General features: G+C 51.6%; 1 protein-coding gene across 5 annotated transcripts; it reads left to right on the forward strand.

Annotated features, from left to right (window-relative positions):
- The first annotated feature begins 372 nt into the window (after window positions 1-372).
- Window positions 373-19,318, forward strand: Ccdc114 (coiled-coil domain containing 114). 5 transcript variants are annotated; one of them, XM_027420560.2, is made up of 16 exons: window positions 373-502; window positions 2,265-2,433; window positions 2,539-2,630; window positions 3,807-3,906; window positions 4,258-4,447; window positions 7,072-7,194; window positions 7,388-7,501; window positions 9,641-9,708; window positions 10,807-10,994; window positions 11,212-11,346; window positions 11,834-11,916; window positions 11,999-12,167; window positions 15,542-15,705; window positions 15,780-15,877; window positions 16,127-16,205; window positions 16,279-17,855. In XM_027420560.2, the coding sequence occupies exons 3-16, from the start codon at window positions 2,561-2,563 to the stop codon at window positions 16,783-16,785; spliced, it is 2,088 nt and encodes a 695-aa protein (XP_027276361.1). In that variant the 5' UTR covers window positions 373-502; window positions 2,265-2,433; window positions 2,539-2,560; the 3' UTR covers window positions 16,786-17,855. The 5 variants fall into 5 exon arrangements, with proteins under 5 accessions (XP_027276361.1, XP_035303049.1, XP_035303050.1 ...); XM_035447158.1 differs by lacking the exon at window positions 373-502 and having other exon boundaries at window positions 2,183-2,433; window positions 16,279-19,318; XM_035447159.1 differs by lacking the exon at window positions 373-502 and having other exon boundaries at window positions 2,183-2,630; window positions 16,279-19,318.
- The last annotated feature ends 269 nt before the right edge of the window (window positions 19,319-19,587 follow it).

Genomic DNA, 19,587 nt, shown 5'->3' on the forward strand with positions numbered 1-19,587 from the left:
AGGGAGTGGAGAGTGGGTCACTGAGGACAATACTGGGGTATTGCAGGGACAGGAGGCTGCATCCCAGGCCTGGGAGGGGTGTTGGTGCCAGGAGCACGGAACATGCTAACGGGTTGAGGAAGCTGGGAACGGCTTTAACACTCCTTGAAAGAGTAGAAACAGTTCGGTACCTAGAGGAGGCGTTTAGGGAATCCCCAACAACAGTGACCCATAGAAGTGTAAGTATCTGGAGACCAAGGGTGGTGGCGGGATCTCCCCTGCCCAGGCCTCGGAGGAGCTCAGCATCGCAGCCACTTCCTCCACAGGAAACCGCAGGCGTCAGGCACACCCAGCCTGCTGGCAGCGGCGCCCACAGCTTGCTCGTAGAAGGAACACGTGGGATGAAGTGCTTGGCCCGAAGAAGGGACCGCTGTAGGCTCCGCCCACTCTCACTTCCGCCTCGGCCCTACGCGCCCACAAACCGTTGGTCGCGCATGCGTAGTGAGCCTGTGTAGGAACAGTGGTGAGCGTTTCTCCGAACCATAAATTCCCCAAATAACCAGTCCAAGGCGCGCATTTCTTGGACAGGTACCGAAGGATCCTGCCTAGCCCCAAAGTCTAGTCTTCTAAACGTTTCTCTCCAGGCGCCTTCAGTTTCAGCTCCCCGGATTCACGCTGCCCAGAGTCTGAGCTTCACGCATCCCATTTTGACCTCCCGATCCCGAGGGCCCGCCCCCCACATCCTGACAGCGAGTGTCCCTCCACGACTTCGCTCCGTTTAAATAACAGGGCCCGCCCCCAAGCCTAGAGCCCCGCCTTTTACGGTCCCTAAGCTCCGCCTTCTCACTAAACCCTCTGGCCGCTCCCTCTCAGTCCCCGCTCCCTACAGGCCCAGAGCGCCTCCCCCATAGTTCCTCTCTCTCAGGACCCTGACTCCACCCCTCGGCCTGCAGTCCCTCCCCTTAAAGTAGCGGAGCCCCGCCCCAACAACATCCAAGCCCCTCCTCTTTCCTGTTTACACTCTGGCTCCGCTGACCCTCCCTGTTTCAATCCGAGACCTTCCCGAAGCCCCGCCCCTCCCTGTCTCTCTGTGTCTCTGACTCTGTCTCTCTGTCTGTGTCTCTCTCTCTCAGACTCAGCTCCTTACAGACTCCTGGCTCCTCCTGGGGCAGAAGTTCTCAACCTTACTAACGCTGGACCCTTTAACACCACTCATGTTGTCGTGACCCCAACCATAAAATTGTTTGCGTAGCTACGTCACAACTGTAGTTTTGTTAGTATTACGAATCGAATCGTAATGAAAATATCTGACAGGCAGGCCCTGTGGGTGGTGGACCCAGGGTCGCAGGTCTTCTCAACCCCGCCCCTCAGCGGGCATCCCCTCCTTCCAAAACTCGTGTCCCCTGAATTTTGCCCTCCTCCTCCTCCCCCTCAACCCTCCCCCCGGCCCTCCCCCTCAACCCTTCTCCCCCTCCTCTCTCTGTGTCTCTCTGTCTCTGACTCTGTCTCTCTGTCTGTGTCTCTCTCTCTCAGACTCAGCTCCTTACAGACTCCTGGCTCCTCCTGGGGCAGAAGTTCTCAACCTTACTAACGCTGGACCCTTTAACACCACTCATGTTGTCGTGACCCCAACCATAAAATTGTTTGCGTAGCTACAATTGCGGCCCTCCTCCCCCTTGGCCCTCCTCCTCAGCCCTCCCCATCAACCCTCCCCCTCGGCCCTCCCCCTCAGCCCTCCTCCCCCTCGACCCGCCTCTCCCTCGACCCCCTCGGCCTCCCCCTCGGCCCTCCTCCTCCTCGACCCGCCTCTCCCTCGACCCGCCTCCCCCTTGGCCCTCCTCCCCCTCGGCCCTCCTCCCCTCGGCCCTCCCCATCAACCCTCCCCCTCGGCCCTCCTCCCCCTCGGCCCTCCTCCCCCTCGGCCCTCCTCCCCCCTCGGCCCTCCTCCCCTCGGCCCTCCCCATCAACCCTCCCCTCGGCCCTCCTCCTCAGCCCTCCCCATCAACCCTCCCCCTCGGCCCTCCTCCCCCTCGACCCGCCTCCCCCTCGACCCGCCTCCCCCTTGGCCCTCCTCCCCCTCGGCCCTCCTCCCCTCGGCCCTCCCCATCAACCCTCCCCCTCGGCCCTCCTCCTCAGCCCTCCCCATCAACTCTTCTGCCCATCAACTCTCCTCCCCTCGGCCCTCCTCCCCTCGGCCCTCCCCATCAACCCTCCCCCTCGGCCCTCCTCCCCCTCGGCCCTCCCCTGCCGCTGCCCTCGGCTTTATTGGCTTCTTGTCTCCTCAGTAACCGGATCACAACAGTGAGTGTGGAGCAGCTAGGACAGGACCTCAGACAAGTGGAGCCGAGACTTCGCCCCCGCCCTCCCGCAGCAGGCCGGGGCCGGGAGGTGCGGAGAGGCGCCTTAGGGACCGAGTCCGAGTCAAGCCGCGGGACCCCGACTTGTGTGTTTGGGGTGAGCGATGTCCCGGCGTGGCCCCTGAGGAGTGGAGGCCCGCAGAGGCCGCAGCGCTGTCGGTCGCCCTATGCTCTGACTTGCACGCCCTGGTGTCCTCCGCAGGAGCGCCGCCTCTGTGCCCAGGATGCGTTTGGGCCTGTCAGCCAGGAGCGCCCGCTCCGAAGAAGGAAGCGAGTTCTTCCTGGAGGGACCGGGTAATTCATGATTCCACCTCTCCTCCGAAGTTCCTTTTCTGTTCCCAGTTTCTCCAAGTTCCAGAGCCAGACTGGCGAGGCCTCCCAGGAGCGCCCTTTCCTGGGGGCAGATTCGAACCGGGACGTAGGGGGCTTCTGACATATGGAGGAGCCAAGTGGGGTGCCCGGGAAGTCCTCGGACTTCAGGAGAGGTTTGAGTGGGGCCCAGGACATCCAGAAATAGTCAGGGGAGGACCGGTGAGACGGTTCAAAGAGCAAGACTTTTGGCACCAAGCCTGACAGCCTTCCACGTGGTAAAAGAAGAGAGCCACCTCCCTCTGGCTCCTCCTTACACTACATAAATGTTATTTAAATCAGAAAAAGAAAAAGCACCGGTGTGGTGGCATACACCTTTCATACCAGAGCCGGGCAGGCAGAGGCAGTTTGAGTTTCAGGTCAAGCAGAGCTACATGGTAAAAAACCCTGTCTTAAAATAAAATAAAATAAAATAAAATAAAAAGCCCAAAGAAGAGAGACAAGCATAAGCAGTATATGCTTAGGGTAGGAGAGTAGGATTTCTCAGTCTTGGTACTGAGGGCACTGATTTGGGTCAGTTCTCAGTTGAGGGGCTGGGAAGGTGGGAAGTTGATGGGAAAGACTGAAGGGGTAGGTAGAGCAGACTCCTTGGTATCCAAGAAGGAAGGGCCCATTCCAGGTGTGGGAAGTCCGTGGGGACTTTGTAGGGAGATGAGTGGGAAGCTGGGTAAGAGGCTCTGTGGGAAGGGGTGAAGCATTAGCCCAGAGCACAATCAGAGAGGAGGGAGGGAGGGAGGGAGGGAGGGAGGGAGGGAGAGAGACATGAAAGAGAGAGAGAGAGAGAGAGAGAGAGAGAGAGAGAGAGAGAGAGAGAGAGAGGGACAGACAGACAGACAGACAGACAGACAAAGGAGAGAGGCCACCCACTGAAGGCTAAGAGGGAGCCACTTTTCTCTAGTCCCTGGTGCCAGAGACCAGGAGGCCTCTTGGGAGCCAGAATGGGTTAGGAAAATAGCAGAGGTCAGCTTGGCTTGGGAGACACAGGGTTAGGATTGCAGCACAGTTGCAGTTTGCAAGACCCTAAAGGGACCAGGATGCCTAGGTTCTGGGGATCTGGCAGTCCTGATCCCCTTTGAGTCCTTTGCCTGGTCTCACCCACAGTGGATTGGGAGCTCAGCCGCCTGCAAAGACAATGCAAGGTGATGGAGGGTGAACGCCGGGCATACAGCAAGGAGGTTCATCAGCGCATCAGCAAGCAACTGTGAGCTGGGAGAAGAATATAAGCAAGACTTCTGAGTCCTAGGAGGAGGGAAGGAGGAAAGAGGGGTAGGGCAGTGCAGGGGCAGGAGAGGAGTAGTGGGGAAAGGGACAGAATATGGGGTAGGGACTGGAGGAGGTACAGAGTGCCAGGGCTGTGGGATCTTGGAGAGTCAGGTGCTTGGGAAAGGAGGAGGCAGGGGAGGAATAGATGAGGGCAGGGGTTGGGAGAAGTGCAGGGTCAGGGGGAGGTTTGGGTCTCAGTGAGGGGCAGCAGGCAGGAGCTGGTTGTGAGCGCTGTGCTGCTGCTGCGGGCTTGCTGGTGTGGACCTTTTTGCCTGCTGCTCACCAACAGCGAGGAGATTCGGCAGCTGGAGGTATTGCGAGCCAAGCTCCAGATGCAGATCAGCGTGGCACAGAGCCAGGTCAAGCGACTGAGAGACACCAAGCATTTGGAGGACATGGACAAGCTACTCAAGTGCAGGGTCCAGGTTCAGGTCGAAATCGAGGCGCTGCAGGAGCAGACCCGGGCACTGGACAAGCAGGTGGGTCATCCCATCAGACGTTGTAGGAATTGTAAGCCTCGACAGCGGCGACCTTATCTAAAAGATGGAGCTACCAAAAGCCTCCATCCAGAGCTAAGGATGGTTTTTACTTCTGTAAAACCAGCACTCAGGAAACTGAGGTAGGAAGGTTGCTGTAAGTTCTGAGACCAGTCTGGGCTACAGGAGAATCCCATGTCTGCAGTGTACCAAGCATAATAAAATTGTCTCCCAAGCTCTAAATTTTAGCTTGAAAAAGCAGCTTTGAATACCTTTAACCATTGGAAAAGACTGCTTCCTAACTTTGGGAAGTGTGGGGTTTTTTGTTTTGTATTGTTTTTTTCAAGACTGGCTCTGGCTCCTTGTGGATAGGTTTGTTTTGATGCTGACACTCCACCATCCTTATCTAGCACCTTCTCCCAGGCATCCAAAGCAAGAGGAGGGGATCTAGGCTGGAACTCCTAGATCTGTGAGCCACATAAGCATTTGCTCTTACTAATGCAGTTGCTTCTACATGTTTGTTGTAGTAATAGAAACTGACTAGTACAGTTATGCAGACAGAGAACTTTAAGAGTGGTCAGTTCCCACAGCAGCAGCAGTGTGGCACTGCCTTAGAGTCCTGGCAAACCTGTGGGTTTGAGTCATCCCAGCTGACCCTAGTGCTGTGTGTTTGACAGCTATGTTTTAGCCACCACAGGTCAAGTCAGGAGCCATCTGTAAAAGTAATATGCATAGATTGGAAAATGTTTATATTTCATTCTTATTTTTTGTTTGTTTGTTTTAGTTTTAGTTTTTCGAGACAGGGTTTCTCTGTGGTTTTGGAGCCTGGCCTGGCACTCGTTCTGTAGACCAGGCTGGCCTCAGACTCACAGAAATATGTCTGCTTCTGCCTCCCCAGTTTGGGGATTAAAGGCACGTGCCACCAATGCCAGGCCATATTTGTCTTTTTAAAATTTCCCTTTCTTTCTTTCTTTCTTTCTTTCTTTCTTTCTTTCTTTCTTCCTTCCTTCCTTCCTTTTTTTTTTAACTTATGTGTGTCTGTGTGAAGTATGTGGATGTGTATTTTGCACGGAGGTACCTGTGAGTACAGAAGAGAGCATCAGATCTCCCAGAACTGGAGTTACAGGTCCTTGTGCATCATGTCAAGTGCAGCAAGTGCTCTTAACTGCTGAGACCATTCTCCAGTGCTCTATTTTATTCCTGAAACTCACCATTTAGGTGTGTGTTTTTGGCTTGGTTCCTTCTTACATTTCTGAGTTGGCCTGCTGGTCAATCGATACCCAAGGCCCTCAGGGCATCTGCTTCTGTATTGCACACAACTCAACTCTCAGAATTCAAAATTAACAAAAAGTATTATTGAGAAAACATTTTCTTTTCCAAGACAGGGTTTCACTGTGTAGCCCTGACTGTCCTGGAACTCATTCTGTAGACCAGACTGACCTTGAACTTCCAAGTGCTGAGATTAAAGGTTTGGGTCACCACCACCCGGCTTTCTTGTTTGTTTATTTGTTTGGTTTTTTTGAGGCAGAGTCTCACTATGTAGCTCTGGCTATCCTGGTCTCACTGTGTAGGCCCAGCTGTGCTCAGAGACCCAGCTGCCTCTGCCTCTCCAGTGCTAGACTTAAAGGTGTAAACTACCCAAGCCCAGTGTTGTGATTGGAAACTTAACTGGGGTGTTGGTGGATTTTCAGAGTCCCCCTGTACATTTTGCTCAGTTTCCCCCAACAGTAACATTTTTGGGTTTGTATTTGGTTTGATTTTTGTCATAGCAACCACTGAAAACTGGTTCAGGAGAATGTCACCTTGCTGGAAGACAAACACTGCCACCTTGTGGTTAAACCCTCAAGCCACTAGGCGTGTCTGTTAGCCCATGTAGGTATGACCTATGCCCATGTGTCCTGGCATCACATGTTGCATGTCCATGGGAGACCCTAGAGTTGGCACGTGGGTGCATGTGCATTTGCTTCCTGGAACAAGGTCTCCTCATGGGGTGATCCACTTGAAATTGATTCTCAATTCCAGAGACCACTGTCCAAGATCAAGGTACTGGCTGGGTTGTTTCCCCAGGGCTCAGCAGGAGTCCATCCCCTGCCTCCTCAGGGTCTCAGTGTAGCTCAGGCTGTCCTGGTCTCATTCTGTTGGTAACTTGTCTCTAGGTCACATTCTGAGCTACTGGAGGTCAGGATGTTTGATAGGCATTTCTAGGGACACTATCTAGCCTATAACAGTAACTGGGGGCTCTTCGGACCCTGGGTAACCTCAGTACCTGCTGCTTTAGTCTTCCATCATCCTTCTCTTTCTGGGGACCATGAAAGCAATGACAACTCTTCCATCTCTTGTACATCTCCAAAAACACCAGGAGAGGCAGAGGCAGGTGAATCTCTAAGTTGAAGGCCAGCCTAGTCTTCATAGTGAGTTCCAAACCAGCCAGGGATGTACAGTGAGACCCTGTCTCAAAAGAACACAACCGAACTAAATAAAAAATAAGAACACCACCAGGAGGGGTAGAGCTGGCTCATCTTGGGCTACAGTCCCCATGGTTGCCCAGACTTGGTTCCAGTGACTACAGGGATGGCAGATACTGATGCATCTGTCCCAGGCATGTGACAGGTGCTGCTTCTCTCCAGATCCAGGAGTGGGAGAACCATATCCTTATCCAGAGGAAGGAAGTCTCAACTCCTGCTGCTGTCTTGGATCAGAAGATGAAGATACAGAGAAGGATCAGGATCCTAGAAGACCAGCTGGACAGGGTGTGTGTGCCTCGGGCTCTCTGGGATGGACCTGAGGCTCCCAGGAAGACAGACACTGTGGGTTTGGGGCTCCCATTAGAAGGAGAACAAAGGATCCTGGGGTGGGTAGGTTTCAGGTTCCCCTGGAGGGAATGGGGTGGTCCCCACCTCTGGCAGGTACCCAACCTCATAAGTGCTCTAACACCCACCCCAGGTCACCTGTCACTTTGACATCCAGCTGGTGAGGAATTCGACCCTCCGGGAAGAGCTGAACTTGCTACGCATTGGGAGGGGCCGATATCTGAACATGGACCGCAAGCTGAAGAAGGTGGGGAAAGGGGGCCCACGCCCTGTCACCCCTTTCCAGCTCTGTGCCACAGGCAGAACTCCTAGGGCCCAGGACCACCTCAGTGCAGGGGGAGAGAAGGAAGAACACATCTCTCATTTCACTCCCATGCAGGGACAGCAGCTTCACTCTGAATTCCGTCCTCTGGGCCATCTTCACTATCCCTTCCCTGCCCTCTCTCCTGTTCTCTCCTGTTTCTTTTGTGAGTGGCTCTTTACTTTCTGGCAGAGGAAGTGCAGTGAATGGTCTCCTTACTTTTTCTGCCCTTTAGCCCCGCACTTTGCTATTTCTCCAAGTTCCCATTTCCTTTCTCTTAAAAATATTTTGTTTTTAACATTTAATTATGTGCTTGTGTGTCTGTTTGTGGGTTTGTGTATATGTGCACAGGTCATCTGGAGCTGGAGATACAGGTGCTTGTAAACTGCTCAATCCTTGAGCCATCTCTTTAAAGTCCTGGTTTTTTGTTTTTCTAGTGGTGAGTAGGCATTGGAAAATCTAGGTTTAGGGCCAAGTGATACCACTGTGACTATGTCATGGGGTTTTCCTTGCCCTCTCCTCTCCTTCCTCCGTATAGCTTATGTCCTCAGGACATAGCAGATTGCCAGCACACTGTAGGCAACCCCACCCTGTTGGATGGCCCACCCTTGCTGTCAGTCTCTCCCTAGGAGGGCTTGAGCGTGGACCTATTCAGAAGATCTGTTGAGAGTCTCCCTGGCTAGTTCTTGTTTCTCAGTCTTCTGCATGGTTTTGTTTTTCATCTGAAACAGTTAGGTTTGTTTGCTTTTGTCTGTAATCAGTTTTTATGCTGTGGTTTTGGTGGTTGAGCTCTGCCCGCCGAGGGTGCAGCCTGCCTTGTTCCCTTTTAGTGTTCTCTCCTGTCTTTGTTGACTTAATTTATCTTATAAATCTGTAAAACACTAACAAGCCAAACAAAAAAGTTCCAAAGGGGCTGGCACAGCGTCATATATCTGTCTTCTCGTCACTCCGGAGCAGAGGCAGGAAGGCAGTTGCAGGCCAGCCTGGACTATAGATCTATACCCTGTCTCAAAATAAAAAGAACCGTAGTGTGGCTCTTTGGCTCATGCCCAAGCCCCTGCCAAGACCCCCATCGCCATAAAACCAAGCCAAACCTCCAAAAGCCATCCTAGGAAACATATCGGCAAAGCTTTTCTTCTATCTCACATCTGGTGGTCCTGCATTACCAATTTCTTCAGTTTCTGGTTATCTAGCCCTGGTTTCTTTTTGAAAAGGTGTGTGTGTGTGTGTGTGTGTGTGTGTGTGTGTGTGTGTCTATATGCACATGTGTTTGCTGCTTTGTGTCTGTAGATGGGTGTGTAGTGTCCCAGCTGTTCCTTCTTTTTTACTGAAGACACATGGCTACCTCCAGGGATCTAGAAAACAGAATTATACGGTCACAGCATGTGTTAGTCTGTCAATATAGCAAAGTAGTTTGAGGCTGGGAATGTTAGAGAGTAAAGAGATTAACTTAGCTCACAGTGTCAGAGGTGAAGAATCCAAACTGCACAGGCTGCTTTGTCTAGGGCCTTGGTCCACCACAACATGGCATGAGGGGAATGTCAACTCAAGTGAGATACAGAGGGTTGGACCTGGAAAGCCTCTGTCTCTTCTGAGGTCAGTGCCTTTAGCAAGCTTATAGTAGGCTCTACCATTTAAAAGTCCAAGTACTTCCCAGTATTTTCACCCAGGGACCAAGCTCCCATCCCAAGACCCTTGGTGGATACACCGTACAGAATCCCAGTATAGTAACAACTTCCAATCAGATTTCCAAACTGAGGGCAGGTTGGGTGGTTCTTCTGGGTGAGCAGTCCCCAAGTGAGCTCCAGTTATCTGTCCCACTCGTCCTCCTGGTTTTCCTCTCATTTGGGACCTCATTAAAACCCTTTTTCTGATTCAAGGTCAGTCTGCTCGATATAGGTTCAAGATAGCCAGAAATACACAGTGAGACCCTATCTCAAAAAAAAAAAAAAAATCCACCCTCCCCCAACAAAAACAAAAACCCTTTCTTTGACAGCTGCTCATAGGTGGGTCTGTGGTAGAGGCCTGGGACTGCCCCTTCTTGGTGGGAAGGCTGGAGGAAGTCAGCTCATTGTGTCCCTGTAGGAGATCCACCTGCTTCGGGAGATGGTGGGAGCTCTCAGCACTTCCTCTACCTCTGCTTACACTGCCAGGTAAGCCCCCAGGGGCACTTAGGTAGCAGAGGCAGTAGGGGTGGGGGACAGGAAGGTTGGAGATTCACAAAGATGGGCAGAACCCCCAAAATGTCCCTGACTCTACACTCTGTTCCCTGCGTGTGTGTAAATAGGGAATTCCACCTGTGACAGCTTCAGGCCTGAAGACACACTCAGGGCTGGTTACCAGGGGCTGGGAGCCCCGGAGGCCTCTATGGAGAACCGTTCTGTACTCAGAAGCAGCTGTAGCTGTGGGAGCGCACAGTCAGCCTTCTCCGCACCTCAGCTGACCTGTGACCTCTGTCCTTCTGTCTAGGCATCCTCCTATCCTTGGTCTTGTTTTCACCTGCTCTCTCAGTTCTGACTCTGAGGGAGGGAATCTGATTCTCTCTGCCTGATGGCCTAGTGGTCAGTTCATTTAGCTACCTGCAGTGGACAGTCAGGTGGGGCACAGGGACAGGCTGATTTCTGTTCTGGGGATGTGTGGCTTGACCAGCCAAGAGGTCCCTTGGGGCTGGGGCTTACTATTGCCTGGGGAGGCTCTGTAGGTAGGAGAATGACCCAAACTAGCTCTCAGGGGCGGCTCTGCGAGGAGAACCCCAAAGTTGACAGAGATGAGATCAGAACTGGAATGGGCCAGGGCAGGGACTATTTGCCATTTATGATAAGAAAGCTTTAGACCCATATTAGGCAAGGGTCCTCCAGCCTTAATGTGGTGTGCTGGAGTGTGGAAAAGACCTGACTGCCCAGCCGCACCCATTTCTAGCTACAGAGCATCCACACTCCAGTGTTACCCAGGCTGCCCTTTCTGAGTCTGGGGATCATCTCTGTCAGGGCCTGATCACATCCCTTGCCTTTCTGAGTAACGGGGCACATGATTCCTGGTCTCTATGTCTGGCTTCTGTGCCCCCTGTGTGTCCACCAGGCTTGTTATATCTAGCCCCATTCTGACCCAGCCCTTCCAGCCTAGAACATTCTTTGCCTTTTGTGAGCATCCTCGGGAAGCCAGCTGGCACTGTCCGCCCTCATGCCCAGGCTGACCCCAGCTCAATCACTCGCCCATCTTCTGTTTTTACTGATATGCCCAACCTCCCCCAGGGAAGAGGCCAAGACCAAGATGGGCGTGCTGCGGGAGCGTGCAGTGAAGGAGCTGGCTCAGAGTGAGACAGAGGCCCAGATCTTGCTGCGACAGATATCACATCTGGAGCAGCTACACCGATTCCTCAAGCTCAAGAACCATGACCGACAGCCGGATCCCGACATTGTGCAGAAGCAAGAGCAGAGAGGTGAGGCCAGTGCTCCAGCCTAACCCAGGGCCCCCGCGTTCAAAATCCCCAGCCCCTCTGAGAGGGAGAAGCCCGTTGGGAGAAGGTGGGGGCAAAGGAGAAAGGGACCCGGCCTGGTGGGAGAGGATAGTGGAGCCGCTGAGTGGGCAGATCCTGTTGGGGAGAGTGGGCTTTGCTCAGGATCCTGGAATCCTCAAAAGCCCTGTGTTACCCACAGCCTTGGAGGTGGCAGAAGGACTCCGAAAGACCTCCCAAGAGAAGCTAGTGCTGCGTTTTGAGGACACTCTGAGCAAATTGGCTCAGCTGACCGGCGAGAGCGACCCTGACCAGTTGGTGGAAAAATACCTGGAGCGTGAGTGGGTGGAGGGTGGACGAGGAGGTGGGTCTGCCCAGCACAGCCTGCATCGCTGTGCACCTTGTTTTGGCCTGGGGACTTCAACCTGTTTGCAGTTGTTATTTGGGCTCCCTCCCTAATCTTTCTCCCTCCCTTGGGTCCCTCCCTTGAGTCTTCATCTCTGTTTCTTTCCTCTCTCCACGCCTGTCCCTCAACACTCTCTCTCTCTCTCTCTCTCTCTCTCTCTCTCTCTCTCTCTCTCTGTTTCCTCTCTCCCTACTACAGATTGTTTCCTGGGGTCTTCTGGAATCTCCTTTTATCGTACACCTGTCTCTCTAGTGTGTTGGTGTCCCTCTGTGGCTGTCACTGCCTCTTGCTATGAGTGAAGGTTTCTGCATCCTTGTGTGTACTCCTTCTTGTTTTTTTTCTGCCTTTGTTTCTGTCATCTTTTAGCCCTTAGCCATCTGTCTTTTTCTAACTCCATCCCTCTGGACCCTGCCTCCAGTGGAGGAACGCAACTTTGCTGAGTTTAACTTCATCAATGAGCAGAACTCCGAGCTACACCACCTTCACGAAGAGATTAAAGAGGTGAGCCAGGCCCACCCTCCCCGAACCCTTCCTGCCTCCCCAGGGCTAGAGCCGACTCAGCTCCTGCCCCATGTCCCTGTAGATGCAGGAAGCCTTAGTCAGTGAGCATGCCAGTCAGGATAGCCAGCACCTGCAGCAAGAGCAGCAGTGCAGAGTGTTGCAGCAGGATGTGGACAAGGTGCGCTCTGAGTCTCAGCAGCTGGAGGTGCGCTTGCTGGCTCTCCGAGCTCAGGTGGAAAAGCTCAAGGCTGGTGAGTGCCCAGGGTTCCTCTCTCAGCCCAGCTTCTCCATTAGGAAGGATGGGTGTGCCTGTGGGGAGCTGGCCACTAGGAGGCATTTGCATTGGCTTCTCTGTCCATACCTTTTGCCAGCCCATCTGGGGTGCATCTGTCTGTCTATCCATTCTCTCATCTACCTGTCTGTTTATGAGTGTCCAGGTGTGTGATTGTTGGGTCACAGGCCAGGGTACTTATATATTTATTGGAAAATGCTGAACAGTCCTTTGGAGCAATTTCTCGTTTTCATCTTCCTTCCTTCCTTCCTTCCTTCCTTCCTTCCTTCCTACCTTCCTTCCTTTCTTTCTTTCTTTCTTATTTTTATTTTTGGTTTTTCAAGACAGGGTTCTCTGTGTAGCTTTGTAGACCAGGCTGGCCTCGACTCACAGAGATTCGCTGGGATTAAAAGCATGCATGCATGCTTGGCTTCATTTTCCCCCTTCCTTCCTTCCTTCCTTCCTTCCTTCCTTCCTTCCTTCCTTCCTTCCTCCCTCCCTCCCTCCCTCCCTCCCTCCCTCCCTTCCTTTCTTCTTTCTTTCTTTCTTTCTTTCTTTCTTTCTTTCTTTCTTTCTTTTCTCTTTAGTTTTTTCTGAGGTAGGGTCTCTCTATTATGAAACTATGAATGTTCTGGAAGTTGCTATGTAGGCTAGCCTGGTCTACAAAACATGTTTCAAGGCAGCTAGGGTTGTGACACAGAGAAACCTTGTCTCAAAAAACCAAAAAAGAAAAAGAAAGCTATGGGCCACTATGGCAGTGTCTCCTTTTGCGCCTCTGTGTGCACACGTGTGTCACAGCCCCCGCCCGCCTCTCACGTCACCTTCTACAATAGCTGTAGCAGTCACTCACTTTGGCCCCTATGTAGTCAGTGGTCAGTAATAGTGTCACCCTATGGCTACCTCTGTGAATTCCTGTTTGGCTTTGTGCATTTTGAATGTTAAAATTTATTTGAGTGTGCATGAGTGCACATGAGTGTGCCATGGCATATATGTGGAGGTCAGAGGACAGCTTACTGTAGTTGGTTCTCTCCTTCTACCATATAGGGTCTTGGGATCAAACTCAGATGTCAGCTTGACAGCAAAAGCCTTCACCTACTGACTCACCTTGCCAGTCCATATTTTATTTATTTATTTACTTAAGTAATTAAACATTTAAAAAATTAGTTTTACGTATTTTACGCAACAGTGTTTGCCTACATGTATTATGTATGTACGCCGCGTGCATGCTTGTTGCTACAGACATTAGGAGAGGGCATCAGATCTCTTGGCACTGGAGTACGGATAGTGTGAACCACCATGTGTGGGAATTGAACCCTCTGCAAGAGCAATAAGTGCTCTTAACTGCTGAGCCATCTCTCCAGCCCCGCCATGAATTAGATTGTTCTTCCTGTTCTGAGGTATGAGGATTGTCTATTGAATCTGTTATTGATTGTATGTTGGGTACTCTCCCACTTTTTGTGGAATGTATTTTACACTTGATCAGATGTACTCAACTCTCGTTTGTGATTAGTGGCTTTGTGGTATAAGAAGCCTTTACCTATTTGAGGTTACAAAGTTATTCTCTTGTTTTTTTTTTTTTTTTTTTTTGCTAGAACTTTGTTTGGCTTCCATATCAGAGCCTGGACCTGTCACAGAGGAAGTCAGTCACATGTGTGGGGTCATGTGGTACCTAGAGTGTTTTCTTGCTTCTCCCGATGGGGAACTGGTCCTGTTATCTGGTCCTGGCCCCCTTTCTGGTCTTCAGGGCAGCTGAGCAAGCTTTCAGGAGACTGCCCACACTACCTTTGGGTCCCAGGGCTACCTGCGGTTGGCCCAGGTGTGCACCTCTTTCTGAGTCTCTGGAGACTTCTCTCGGGAGTCAGCTAGGGTGCCGGTGGAGGGAAGACAAAAAGGTGGGGGTGGCAGGAGGCCTGCTGTGGCTCACAGCAGAGCTCAGCACGCAACCTTTCTCTCTGACACATGCATGTCTGTAAATATATGAAGTCTGCACAGAGTCTACAGCTTATTGTTGGCTTTTCATTTTTACATTGATGGGGTGAGAGCCCATTAGTTACTCTGCCGTTTTCACTTATCTCTCATTGGTCAGTATCTTGGAGTATAACAGCAATATCATAATTTGATAGTGTGGTAACACTGTAGGATGTTCAGTGCTGTCCAGATCTTGCTATTTGAATATTCCATTTCTTGGCATGAACATTATCTTGTGGGTTGTCTATCAAAACCAAGGACTGCATAACTTCAAGCATAGGCATTTCTTACCCACCAGTCTGGAGGCCAGAAGGCTGGTACTTCTGAGGGCTATGAGGAAGGATCTGCTCCTGTATGTCTCTTTGGCTCTGGCTGGCTTCATTTCCCTGTCTAGCATCTTACCCCACCTCATATCTACACCATATGTTACCTCTTCTTTACTTTTTTTTTTTTTTGCCGGCGTGGGGGGGGTGTCTCGAGAGTCTGTGTAACAGCTCTGGCTGTCTGGAACTCGATTTGTAGACCAGGCTGGCCTAGAACTCACAGAGATCCGCCTGCTTCTGCCTCCTGAGTGCTGGGATGAATGGCGTGCGCCACCACATCTGGTTGTTTTACTTATTTTTATGTGTGGGTTTACGTGTGTGTGTGTGTGTGTGTGTGTGTGTGTGTGTGTGTGTGTGTTCTCTTCTGTTTTATAATGTCACTTTCCTCTTGTGTTAGGAGCTACTGTGCTCTAAGTGGCGTTGTCTCTTCCTAATAAATCCCATTCTAGGACCCTGGGGGAGGTTTAGACTCCCAACATTAGACTCTATAGGGACACCGTTCACCTATTATAATCTGGCTGTTGCAGAGTTGTCCCTCTCTCTGCAGAGGGACAGTTAGGTAATTTCTGGTGTTTTGCTGTTATTAGCAGATTAGCCAAGAGCCCTTTAGGAAGTCAAATACAAAACAGAAACCCAGCTATATGTTTAAAGACTATCCAGTGATGGCATGCAGCTTCTAAGGGGGGCTGCAGGAGCGACAGACTCACGGCTCACCCTTGTGGGGAGGTGGGACTCAGCTGTGGAGCTTCTGCCCGTTAACCACAGGGCCTGGGGGTGAGGGGCCATAGTGGGGTGTCTCCTGGGACACGTGTGCTCCAGGTGGGATCTGAGCCCTGGCATTATTGGGTTGGTAGAAAATAGGCTTGTTTCCAGCCAAGGTGCACCACCAAGGCAGTGTCTTGTCATATCTCCTGTACCCTCTTGAGCTCTGAGGCTAAATGGACCTTGTGCCTGGCTGCCTGGGCCGGGCAAACCCAGTCAGTCTTTGAGCCTTGCCTTTTCCAGTGAGGCTGTTGTTATTATGTACTGAGTTACCTTATGGTATGTTCTTCTCTGATCCCAGATATCCAGCTTCTCTTCGACAAGGCTCAGTGTGACAGCAGTGCCATCAAGGATCTCCTTGGGGTCCAGGCCTACATGAGGGATAGGGACGTGGGCCTCTTCCTGAGTACCATTGAGAAGCGGCTGGTGCAACTCCTCACAGTGCAGGCTTTCCTTGTGGTCCAGGTGGGTGGCAGGCACTTGGGCATGGGGCTGAGCTGGGCTAGGCCTGAGCTAACTCCAGGCTTCCACACTCTCAGAACCATGCCCCTTTGGCTGATGCTGCCCTTCTGGCACTGGGACAGAGCCAAGATGACCCTCCAAAGAAGACCACTCCACTCCAGCCTCCTGACACACTGTGAGGCTTGGGCAGAGCAGGGAAGGACTGACTCTATGGGGCAGACAAAAGGGATGGGATGGAGGGCTTGGTATAGCTTGTGGGTGTGGCCTTCTGGGGCACAGAGGGTGAAGTGGGTGTTTGGAGGGAGTTGGGAGAGTAGAGAGATGGAGTTCTGGGGCTCCAAGGGGAGGGATGGCACAGGACAACTGTGATCTGTGTGTGAGGTAGAGCTATGACACTGGACTTTCTTTCTCTCTCCCACCCGAGGGAGGACTCCCCAGGTTTTGTGGTCAAAGAGGACTACCCTATGAGCAAGGAGGAGCTGCTGAGTCAAGTGATGAAGGCGGTAAGCGTGGGCCCGCAGGGCTGGGATAAGGACTTCTACTGCCTGTTGGGACCCTAATGCTGCCCACCCCCAGATGGAGGTCAAGAACCTGGAGGAGACCCCAAGGAAGCTGGACAGCAGCCCGAGCTTGGCTTTCTCCACTACTGAGATCTCCCTGTCAGGCCCCACCCTGGGGATCCCCAAGAGGACCAGCACAGTCCCTGAATCCATTCTGAGCCACAAGACAAGCCGAGGCCGTGGCACTGGCTCCATAAGCCATGTCACCTTTGGTGACTCTGGCTCTGCCGCAGGCCCTGGGACGTTGGGTTCTGCCAGTGCCAGCGGACCACTGGCGTCCAGCCGGGGCTCTATAGTGGGCCGTGGGAGCTTCAAACATACCAGCTCCAGCAGCTACCTGGGGTCCACTGGCTATGTGGAGACCAGCCGAGGCCATGCGAGCACAGGAGGTGGCGTACAGAGCCAAAGCATTGGATCAGAGTTGAGTAGAGGCCTTGGCTCCAGCAGTGGCCAGGCATCCAGTTTTCTCCCTGCCTCCAGGCCCACTTCCTCCACTAGCAAGGACTCAAGGGGCTACAACTAGAGCTGCAGGTGCCTTCCTGCCTCAGCTCTTGGCAGGTTTTCTAATATTTGCCTTCCTTTTCCTCAGAGACTCTCCAGTCCCCCTACACCCAGGCCTCTCGAGTCCCCATCTCTTCCCATCTCCTGCTCACTCATTGTTAGGTCCTCTGTTTCGTCTTTGACTCTCTGTTGTCCATGTCTCCCATCTCTACCCTCTTCATCTCTCTCCTGAGCTTCCCTGCGTCCGATGTCTCTGTCTCCTAACTGGATTCCCTTCCATTGACTAGGTGAACTGTAACCATAGGCAATAAAGGTCAGAACCCAGCTTTTCCTTCAACCTGGTTCCTACTAGTGTGCTCAGATATGGCTTCATCTGTTTCCAGCTCAGGGAAAAATATTTGTGAACCCACTCCTGTACCTGCCTGTGCCTGCATCCAACCACCCCTACATCCACCTGCCCATCCATCCATCCATCCATCCATCCATCCATCCATCCATCCATCTTCTGATTCTTCCCTATTTCTGGCTCTGCTGGAGTCTGTATCACTCACAACAGGCTGGGTTATGCTGAAGTAGCCAACATTCCCCCCCCCCCACATCTGGCTCTTATGTAGCCATTTTCTCTTGCTCCAATATTCTTGCTTCTTGTGGGTGAGTTAAGACCCCTATTCCACATCATGCTCTTGTCCTAGGCTGACAGAACAACCTCAGTCTGGAGATGTAGTCCTGGAAAAGAAAAAATGGCAAGGCAAAGGGCAACTCTTGGAGGTTAACATGCACCCAGTGGTCCCATCATACACATTTACTAACAGAGCAGGCCTTGGCTGGGGATGGGGGATAGGGCTTTACAGACAACCCTAACTGGCCCCACAGTGGGCCACAGTGAGTTGAGTTTTGAACTGAGGGGCATCAGGACACAGTGATGACTCCTGTCTGTAGTGGAGCCATGCCTAAATGCTCTGTCAAAATTTAATCTCGCCAAATCCAGATGAAACACCCTCTAGGTCTCCCTCCCTCCCTCCCTCCCTCCAAATGGGCAAAACCTATACTTCAAGGGAATTTGTGAGAATAAAACACCTGGATGCATGTGAAGTCTGTCCTGACTGACACAGATCTCAGCAGAGCCAGTAATGGGCAAACCTCAGAAAATGGCTGATGGATGATGGATGCAGGTCAGATGGCCCAGCACACTGTCAGTGCTGTGCACCTGGCTGTTACACCGTCATTTGTAGATGGAGAAAAAGCCTGCACATTTTCAGTTCAGATGCTCTTATAGAAGCATCCCCAGAGGGTGGGAGGCAAGGCTGTGGAGAGCTCTGAGTGGCTGGGCATGCAGGCAGCTAGGAGGCAGAAGCTGGGGGCTGCATGGGATCTTTGGGAAATATCTCCTCATCCAGGCGATATCTCCTTCTGGGCCACGGGGCAGCCAGAAGGCTCTTGTCAGATGTGCATCTTGGACTTTCAAGCTCCCAGACTGTTAAGAACTTTTGTATTTTATCTTATATGAGGATCTCACTTGGTTCAGGTTGGCCTTGAACTCCACATGTAGCAGAAAATTACCTTGAAGTTATGATTCCTATTTCCACCTTGCAAGAGCTGGGGTTACAGATGTACACCACCATGTCTGCAGTATGCAGAGCTGGGATCTGACCCAGTGCTTCATGCATACCAGGCAAGCACCCTTCCAGGGCTGTTGATTTTGTTCTCCAGCAGTAGTTTGGATCTGGAGTATCTCGGAGGCCTGTATGTTGAAGGTTTGGTTATCAGCCTATGGCTATTTTAGGAGAGGCTGGGACCTTGGAGAGGTGTGGCTGGTGGAAAGAAGTGAGATCACTTGGGGGGGGGGTGCCTTGGAAAGAGCCACTGGGACCCCAGAAATTTCTCTTCTTCATGCTTTCTAGACTCTGTGAGCTGCCTTGTCCCACAGAGGCTCCCTCTGTGTTCTGCCTCATAAGCCCGAAGGCAACGGTGCCAGGCGACTGTTAAAGCAAACATGTCCTTATGAACTTATTGTGTTAGGTGTTGTGTCACAGGTGCTTGGGTGGCTTAGGGCTGTTCAGTTCACCTTTACTAGATACCTGTCTTCCCCCGGTATCGTGAGTTTTAATTTCTTAACCATATTTCATAGAATGAGAATAAAACAAAACCAAAAGGAAGTGTCCAAACTCCTGTGCCTCTAAATTATCTACAAATGCATTATAAACATCAGCAAAGATAAACATACTGGTTGTTTTTTTTTTTTAAACCTAGACATTTCTGGGAAGAGGGGATCTTAATAGAGAAAATGCCTCTATAAGACAGTCCTGTAGTCTTGATTAATGGCTGATGTGGAAGGTTCAGCACGCTGTGGGTGGGGCCACCCAGGGCAGGTGGTCCTGAGATGGATAAGATAGCTGGCTGAGCAAGCTATAGAGCACAAGCCAGGAAGATGCGCTTCTCCATGTCCATGGCTCTTGCTTCAGTTCCTGCCTCCAGGTGCCTGCCTTGAGTTCCTGTCCTGATTTTTCTCAGTGATGGAGTGTGACCTAAAGACAAATAAAACCTTTCCTTCCCAAGTTACTTTTGGTTATGTCCTTTTTCACCGCAATAGAAAAACTAAGAATAAAGTTTTGATAATCCATTTGTAGAGTGGTTTTATTATAAACTTGCTCAGCAAGAGGCAAAAAGCCGTGTGTGTGTGTGTGTGTGTGTGTGTGTGTGTGTGTGTGTGTGTGTGTGTGACCATTTGGACATGTGCTGAATCTGAAACCATCAATGCAGAAGAAAGCAGTTTTGAACACCCAAGAAGCAATTATAAAAAGCTCTGAGCACACACTATGTTCAT

Source organism: Cricetulus griseus, chromosome 6 (genome assembly GCF_003668045.3).
Source record: "Cricetulus griseus strain 17A/GY chromosome 6, alternate assembly CriGri-PICRH-1.0, whole genome shotgun sequence".
In the NCBI taxonomy this organism is placed as follows: Eukaryota; Metazoa; Chordata; class Mammalia; order Rodentia; family Cricetidae; genus Cricetulus; species Cricetulus griseus.